Source organism: Phoxinus phoxinus (assembly GCF_949152265.1).
Source record: "Phoxinus phoxinus genome assembly, chromosome: 2".
Classification (NCBI taxonomy): Eukaryota; Metazoa; Chordata; class Actinopteri; order Cypriniformes; family Leuciscidae; genus Phoxinus; species Phoxinus phoxinus.
Genome location: NC_136877.1, coordinates 9,953,523 through 9,962,353, shown reverse-complemented (window position 1 = coordinate 9,962,353; position 8,831 = coordinate 9,953,523). Strand labels below are relative to the sequence as shown.

Sequence of the window (8,831 nt, the reverse complement as noted above, 5' to 3'; positions counted from 1 at the left end):
TTCTTGCTTATTTCTTTTTTTATTATCTGATGCATCATATAGTTTCTGGAATTTTTGTTGATGGCATGTTACATTTTGATTGTGAAGATATGGGATCTTGCATATTTACTGTACATGTATTTATGATCCACTCCCATGTTTGAAGGGTGTTTACTTGTGTTATTGAGTACATGTCATTCCCCATAACTTAGGAAGAGTTTCAAAGATTAGACGAAATTGTATTGTTTACAAAAATTTATTCATACAAATCTTACAACACAGTTTTTTTGTTTTTTGTTTTGTTTCTTACATATATAATGGTGACCTTGTGTGGCTCCCATGTGTTATATTGTACTAATGATCAACACAAGACAGAGATTTATCTTAACATTTAAGTAAGGCTTTGGGCACTATCAGTCTCTGCACACAAAATGCGTTTCAAGGTTGAAAATGTTTAATGAATGCTGTACAGATAGCTACAACACACTATATGCATAAAGAAGTTCAATCGGAAAAAAACGGAAAGGCAGGGCCAGGTGGCATTTTAACAAATTATGTTGTGTGAGAAATAGGAGGTGTGTGAGCAGGTGATTGCAGCATTTGGAGGGCCACTATATGCCATCTGAAATTGGTGGCCATTATAAAGATGAAGCAAAGGCACCCAAGCCGCTTAGCTGTCTCCTGTGTCACAACGCCTGCAGGAGAATGCAGAATTAAACACAGATTGGTTTCACATGTTTGCACATACTAACATGCATATGCAAACAAACATGTACATATCACTGACAAGCTTAAGCATAACGTTGTCCAAAACTTGCAGATTCTGAATAAGTTGGTTTTAACTCAAAACGTTGCACCTTTCATTTGACCTTTGGGAAAAAATTTTGTCTTGCATGCATAGAGGGATCATTACAGAATACCTCTATATGTCATACCCAACAAGCTCATACAGCTGTGAAATTACTGATATTTATAACCACATACAGTAGATGTGACAGAAAATGGTAACTCTGAACTTCAAGATGCAGAGACGCATATCTCCAACAGTTTTATGGACAAAAAACAGACATTTGACACTGATATGAGAAGAGTGCAATATGAGAAAGATAGAAAACTGAGAAAACAGAACAAAGAAAAGAGTGAAATTCTATGAAATATTTAAATACCATATATACACTACCTTTCAAAAGTTTGGGGTCAGTTTTTTTTTTTTTTTTTTATACAGCAAAAGTGATAGTAAAGGCATTTATAATGTCAAAAGGTTTATATTTCAAATAAATGCTATCTATCAAAGAATCCTGGGAAAAGGATTCCTCAAAAATATGAAGCAACACAACTGGTTTCAATATTGATAATAATAAATGTTTCTTGAGCAACAAATCGTTAAATTAGAATGATTTCTGAAGGATCATGTGACACTAAAGAATGGAGTAAGGATGCTGAAAATTCAGCTTTGCATCACAGGAATAAATTATATGTTAAAATATATTCAAATAGGAAAAAAGTTATATTAATTTGTAATAATATTTCACAATATTACTGTTTATTTTCTGTATTTTTCATCACATAAATGCAGCCTTTGTGAGCATAGACATTATGACTTCTTTCGAAAACATAAACAAATCTTACCGACCCAAGACTTTTGAAGGTCTGAACCACTGGAATCAATTCTTATGCACATTCATAGACGGGGACTTCAATTCCTTTTGTGAGATTTTCAAAAGGGAACAAACGCATGCTCAGTGAAAAGCAGGAAGGACTGGACAGTGTTTAAAAAAGAGTGTTTGAAGATGCAGATTTAATTTAAGTTTATAAGCACAGGAAAGAGCTCATTTTTTTCAGATACATATATAGAATTGAAGGTATTAATAATATTTGAAAGGTGTGTGCAAGAAAGGAAACCGTGTTGAACGGCTTGTGAGATTTTTAGCCATAGATGACAGTGGGAAGAACTTGACGTGAGTAAAAGAGCGTGGAAGGGACGAGAGGCATTCCTCACCGAGCCGTAGAAACTCACCGGGAATTCAGGAGGAAACTTTCTCAGCCAATCCAACAAAAATGCCTCAATCTCATCCCCATCCGGGAGCACATCAAAGTCTATGTCTTGTAGCAAATCTAAGTCGTCAGGGCTGTTGTAAATAAAAAAACTTCTTTCTTAATTTCAGGAGTGAAAGGAAGGAAGGTATCATTCAATGTAATGATTGTCTTTGAGACTATTTATTTACTCATATTCAGACTGATGTATTTAATAGACAAAGAATCGAAGCAAGCATGAATTAATAAACAAACAAATTGTTATTTTGCTCAAACTAAACGACTGGTCCACAAGGCATATCGTTGCATTATCAGGTGCTTCAGTACAAAAGAAAAACAATATTATTATCAAAATATTCGTTTTAATGTCTTTACTTCATACATAAATACATGTTTATAAAGGACACAGGTGCGATCAAATGATCATCATAGTAGTCTTAGTGATGACTAACTTGCTACAAGAGCTGTACATGTACATGATAGAGACGAATTTGAAAAAGGCTACAAATAGGCGAGCCGCCGTCCTTTGCTTCTATATCTCTGTCTATACCTTTTGCCCAGGACCGTGGCCAGATACTTCTTTACGGCCATTTGCTTCCGGTAGCGACTGTAGCTGTCCGTGAAAACCCCATCCGAGTGACGCTTTGAGAGCGGCTCATTGTCGTCATCTAATGTGGTCCTTCCTCTAAATTAGAGAAAAAGAACAAAGCTTTCTAGAACCCAGGATATTACAGAAACACTTGACACTGACTTAGGGAAACAAAGTCACATTTGTTTGGATTTAAAGGGATAGTTCACCCAAAACTGAAAATTCTGTTATCATTTACTCACCCTTATGTTGTTTCAAACCTGTATGAACTTCTTTCTTCTGCTGAACACAAAGGAAGGTATTTTGAAGAGTGACGTTAAGTAAACAGTTTGACTTCCATAGTATTTGTTCCATACTAAATGGTGCCCCACAAATGGTTTAGTTAAAAACATTCTTCAAAATATCTTCTTTTGTGTTCAGCATAAGAAAGAAATGTATACAGGTTTGGAACAACTTTAGGGTGAGTAAATGATGACACAATTTTCAGTTTTGGGTGAACTATCCCTTTAAGTGTGCAAATTTAAAAAAATAAAAAAATAAAAAAATCATAATCTATTTGTTGCAAAAAAATAATAATTTAGTAAATAAGTTGTATTGTATGCTTTTCTATATACAAACGTTTTATAATATATATATATATATATATATATATTTATATATATATATATATATATATATATATATATATATATATAAGAATAATAAAAAAAAATTTTTAAAAAGTGACAATTTTGGCCTGTTTACACAGGGTTCTCATCCTAGCTAACACAAAATATGTTCTAAGAACTTATTTTTCTGTGGAATCATTTAAGGAAACATTCCATTTTATCATTCTACAAACATTTTGGGACCGTAAGCTATAGGCCTACTTCTGAATGTTCTCTGAACATTCTGAAACATTAGTAGCCTAACATTTAAAAAAAAATGTTACACGAGGATCCAACTAAAATGTTTAATGGGAAAAAAGTTATATAAACAGTGTATAATTTTAGTTCTAATGTTTTGAGAACATTATTTAAGTCCATAAAACTTTAAGCAAACGTTCCATTAACATTACTAAAACCTTTTCCATAACGTTAGTTCCACGTTTAAAAACGCATCGCGAGAGTGCAGTCCGTTGCGTTTCATCGAGCGGATTTAACGTAAGAACGGAACGCGTCCTGTGTGAACGCCCTCTTACTGCACCCACACACCGGACGCGAATAGTGCGCCAGGCGCGAGTGATTTCAATGTTAAGTCAATGCAAAGACGCGTTACACGCGTTTTACGCGCGTAACGCGTCTTTGTATTGACTTAACATTAGGCTTGTTTGAGATGCGCCTTGCCTCGCCTGAAGTGTAGTCGAGAGTAGGCGGCTGCAGTGAGGGGAGGAGTGAAAAAAGTGCAGGCAAGACGGACAGTTCTCTCTTCTCACAGTGGATCTGACACCTGTGAGATCAAAGATGGATATCGCGGGATTCACGGGATTCACGCTCGTGCACAGTGTTGCTAATAAACTGGATGTAATTTAAGTTCTGTTGCTTAAATATGAAAATAAATATAATGAACAAGACACCCAAATCACTTGTTAGGCTATATAATCCCATTCCAAATACGTGTTTATCAATCTTTTTTTTTCTTTAATACATGTGTTTATATATATATATATATATATATATATATATATATATATATATATATTTTAATTACATAATCACATATTCCATATAGAGATCGCACTGTCAGAGAGTTTGGGAATATTCACAGATCATTTATACACATAAAACATGATATCAGAGTTTTAATATCAAACATTTTAAAAGAGAACATTACATCATGGTTGTTTAAACCAATGAGCATTAAGCTGTGTCGTCAGCAAGTCGTTTCCCATCATGCTTTTGATCCGCGCAGTCGGTGGAGAGCAACTGCGCGCAACTGCAGAATCCGACAGGTGTGCCTTGCGCTCGCGAGAGATTTTTGACATACGTCTGCATGACATCAGAGCCAGGCGGAACGCAGTCGGACACATTTCTAACCGGCATGCATCTCGCGGTGATCACCGGTGCTCGGTTCTGCGCAGATTTTGCTCATCTCAAACAAGCCTATTGAAATGACTCGCGCCTGACGCGCTATTCGCGTCCGGTGTGAACGCACCATTATTCTTCCACAGATCTAATGAATGATAGCTGGATACATAGCTAATAACTATAAATTAGGCATAGCAACTAACCCAAAACCAAATTAGCGATATTTATTTTTAGAGAGAGCATGATAGGTGGAGAGAATTAAAGGAACTGTTCTTACCCCACGCGTTTTTCCATCAGTGTATGCAGGTATTTCCGCGCTGATAAGTGACCAAGCGCTTTCCTGTAGGCTTTATTAAACATCCCGTCAGCATGCCTTTCCAATCTGCGTGACAAAATGCAATATTCCCAAATAATACAGGCCGGTCGTTCAAAAACACTTTCTATTGGGCTATTCTATTTCGCAATTCAACTCGACACAACTCAAACAAGCAAACGCCTCGAATGACTTTGTAACTACTAGAACAATCACAGTAATAAACAAACATAACTTATCCAATTTTTGGGAATGCCTAGAAAAAAGAATGGGAGTCCAGGTTAGGGAAAACTATAGTTCATCACCTTTTAGAGGGACTATAAAACGTGTATGCGTCTTCAGTGACTGAAGGAGAGCTTCGAATAGTGATCTGGTCACTGTCAAAGGTTAGATCCGTTAATTCCTTGCCCTCCTCGTCAAATCCTCCAGTCTCCATTCTGTAAGACATGAAGTCATTTCATTCTCAAGTAATTATTGTGAAGTATAAGGCCACTCTGCACTTTCAAGACTTATTCTTACAAGTGCTCTAAATAAGTAGGCTACCCTAGCTATTTAAATGCATACTAGCCTACACTGTAAAAAATGTGGCTGCGATTAGTTAAAATTTGTTGAGATAACTTAAATATCCAACTTAACCAAACTAAACTTAAGTTAACTAAACTTAATATTTTAAGTCAAGCTTGAACACATACTTTTTAAAGTTGAAACAATGTTGGATTTTAAGTTGTGCTAAATAATCGAGCAATTTTTTTTACAGTTAATAACAAAATATAGGAGATATTTAAAAAATTACTTAAGCTTAATAGGCTATATGCTATTTTTCTTGCTTTATTATGAAATCCGTCATAAGTAGGAATTTATCATAAGATTATAGTCGTGTCTTTTATAATTATTTATAATAATATACAGTAAAATAAAAAAATGAGTAGGCTATAGCCTATTCTATACATTCTAAGCACGTCACACTTTTTTTTAAACCGTCAGATTCTACGCGAAAAAAGAATGCACATGCAAGATAAAACTCGTTTAAAATGGTTCATAATAATTTCTTATTAGGTACACTCTTAAAAATAAAGGTTCTAAATCATGCCTGTTCCCCATGCAAAGAGCCTTTCATTTATTTTTGTGTAGAACATTTTAATAATTATATACTAGGCTAAAGGAACTGTTGTGCATTTAAAGGATTATGGACGTTAAAGGTTCTTCATGGAACACTGTCAATAAAGAACCTTTATTTTTAAGAGTAGGCTATCAAAACAAGATCTGTTGAAAATGTGTCCAACACTCAGGCTATCTACGTTTATTTTTTTATCCAACAGCCTAAATCCTGTTTCGCCGTCCAACACTACCCGAAATCCATAAGATCATCGGGATGATCTCCGCGCGTTCGCTGAGACAGATGTGCATGTTCCGTACCTGATGTTCGGATGGTTCAGAGGCGAGCACACGTTGCATTGTACGAGGAGCCCGTAGATAAGGAAGGCAAGAGTCGTTTTGCTGCTCGTCATCATTCTGTAGAATAAAGACATACATTATAGACTTAATCGTGTCTAACTGCACACAGACAGGTCTTTAAAACTTTCAGTCTTTGAAGCTCCAAACTGTTCTCTCTCCATTCTCTCCTTCTGGTACAGTATCAGGTGTCTCTGATAGCTTTTTTTTTTTTTTTTTTTAAATGATGCTTCAAATGTTCCAACAGATGCACGCTCAAAACAACCCACTTTTATCTAAAACTGAATTATTTCACACAGAATAGCCAATAGAATCCCACAAATTCACGTTCCTTTCAGAAGTGGTTCACATACCTACGGCTGCTGTCCAGTGGAGGCTGCAACCAAGAATGAGATGAAAATCTCAAGCTCGCTCTAAGACTCTCTCCTAGGCTGCTCTTTAAACTTTTCTACGCGTCACTCTGTTATCCTTATGAGCACAGCGTAGATCCCCCCCCCTCCCATCTCCGTATAATGTCAGTCGAACGGATCTGAAACGAGCTATAATTTGTCTTCATCTCTCATTATATTATCGCGAGTTTTATTCTCCCTGCCCTTTCTTCTGGACCCCTTTCACTCCCCACTTTAAAGAGCTTGTCGACGTCATCCTCCCTTACTTTGGAGAGATGGAAAGATCACTGTACTTTTCCTTTCTCCATATGGATGAGGGGAAAGTACAGTGATCTTCATTTATGGCCCATTTTATGAAATTATAATGAAAATATTTACACAAGTATTTGCTGCATGATTTCAGTTAGTAAATATTTTTGGTAGCCTAGTAGTTTTATCTTTCTTAATTAGCATATTCAATACGCCATACTGTAGGCTATGTAGTGCATAAAAATAATTTCTTCAAACAAAATAGCAATAATTGAATAATAATCAAACATTTATTGCTTCGTTCCATTTAATTTTGAATTCCATTTAGTTTAATTTCAATTAAATTTTTAATTTCAGTGCACATTAAACGCATGATTCAAAAGGTGTTAAAAATCAAATAGGCTTAAATATGATTTAAAGTCACCATGAAGTCAAAATGGACAATTATTGTTGTTGTTTTTATGGAAAACTGCTGTCATTTTTAAATGATTTATCCATCATTATTATTGTTTTTTAATACATGTGTCCTCATAGTCTTTAATTAAAATAAAACCTTAAAATAACCTCTTGCAGTGACATCTCTTCTCTCTACTGGCGTGAGGGCGGGGCAACCTGTCACTCACATGATATCGGCCAATAGCAAACCACAACCACCCAATCAATTCCCCATAGACAAAATCAAATCCCGTCCTACATTTGTTGTTGTTTGTGCAGCCGTTTTTTGATATACGTCACAATAGGGAAGAATGACAATAGGGAAGATTTCATGATGACTACAGGCTGTTTTGCAAAATAATCTTAACTTAAAGGGATAGTTCACCTGAAAATGAAAATTAGCCCATGATTTACTCACCCTGAAGCCATCCTAGGTGTATATGACATTCTTCTTTCAGACGAATACAATCGGAGTTATATAAAAAAAATGTCCTGGCTCTTTCAAGCCTGATAATGGAGTGAATGGCTGTTTGACTTTAGTCCATTAAAGCGCATCTATTCATTATAAAAGTGCTCGAAACGGCTCTGGGGGGGTTAATAAATGCTTTTGGGAAATGCGGTCTTGGGCAGTTGCGGGTTGTTATATTTTGGTTAGGTTTATTTCAAATAGCCTACAAAGCATTCGGATATAGTATGAACAAAATTATAAATGCAACGGTTTTCTTTTTGCCCCCAAACTCAAAGATTTAAGACTTATTCTATGTACACAAAAGGCATATTTCTCTCAAATATTGTTCACAAATCTGTCTAAATCAGCACTTCTCCTTTGCCGAGATAATCCATCCACCTCACAGGTGTGGCATATCAAGATGCTGATTAGACAGCATGATTATTGCACAGGTGTGCCTTAGGCTGGCCACAATAAAGGGCCACTCAATGTGCAGTTTTATCACACAGCTCAATGCCACAGATGACGCAAGTTTTGAGGGAGCGTGCAATTGGCATGCTGACTACAGCTGTTGCTCATGAAATTAATGTTCATTTCGCTACCATAAGCCATCTCCAAAAGCGTTTAAGAGAATTTGGCAGTACATTCAACCGGCCTCACAACCGCTAACCACGTGTAACCACACCAGCCCAGGACCTCCACATCCAGCATATTCACCTCCAAGATCGCCTGAGACCAGCCACCCGGACAGCTGCTGCAACAATCGGTTTGCATAAGCAAAGAATTTCTGCACAAACGGTCAGAAACCGTCTCAGGGAAGCTCATCTGCATGCGCGTCGTGCCCTGACTGCAGTTCGTCGTAACCGAATTGAGTGGGCAAATGCTCACATTCGATGGCGTCTGGCACTTTGGAGAGGTGTTCTCTTCACTGATGAAT

General features: G+C 36.4%; 1 protein-coding gene across 3 annotated transcripts; it reads right to left on the bottom strand.

Annotated features, from left to right (window-relative positions):
- Window positions 1-227: 227 nt before the first annotated feature.
- adcyap1a (adenylate cyclase activating polypeptide 1a) lies at window positions 228-6,868 on the bottom strand. 3 transcript variants are annotated; one of them, XM_079599407.1, is made up of 8 exons: window positions 6,727-6,868; window positions 6,338-6,433; window positions 5,227-5,358; window positions 4,886-4,990; window positions 2,564-2,698; window positions 1,997-2,108; window positions 1,609-1,682; window positions 268-674 (listed from the first exon to the last, which is right to left on the bottom strand). In XM_079599407.1, the coding sequence occupies exons 2-7, from the start codon at window positions 6,430-6,432 to the stop codon at window positions 1,644-1,646; spliced, it is 618 nt and encodes a 205-aa protein (XP_079455533.1). In that variant the 5' UTR covers window position 6,433; window positions 6,727-6,868; the 3' UTR covers window positions 268-674; window positions 1,609-1,643. The 3 variants fall into 3 exon arrangements, with proteins under 3 accessions (XP_079455535.1, XP_079455533.1, XP_079455534.1); XM_079599408.1 differs by having other exon boundaries at window positions 1,613-1,682; XM_079599409.1 differs by lacking the exon at window positions 1,609-1,682 and having other exon boundaries at window positions 228-674; window positions 6,727-6,866.
- Between the last annotated feature and the right edge of the window lie 1,963 nt (window positions 6,869-8,831).

Excerpts from the sequence above, each read along its gene's own strand:
- adcyap1a (XM_079599407.1), bottom strand. The coding sequence starts at position 6,432 with ATGATGACGAGCAGCAAAACGACTCTTGCCTTCCTTATCTACGGGCTC. Across the intron at positions 4,991-5,226 it reads TTTTATAGTCCCTCTAAAAG|ATTGGAAAGGCATGCTGACG; the intron begins GTGATGAACTAT and ends TTTGTCACGCAG. Across the intron at positions 2,109-2,563 it reads GCCACGGTCCTGGGCAAAAG|CCCTGACGACTTAGATTTGC; the intron begins GTATAGACAGAG and ends TATTTACAACAG.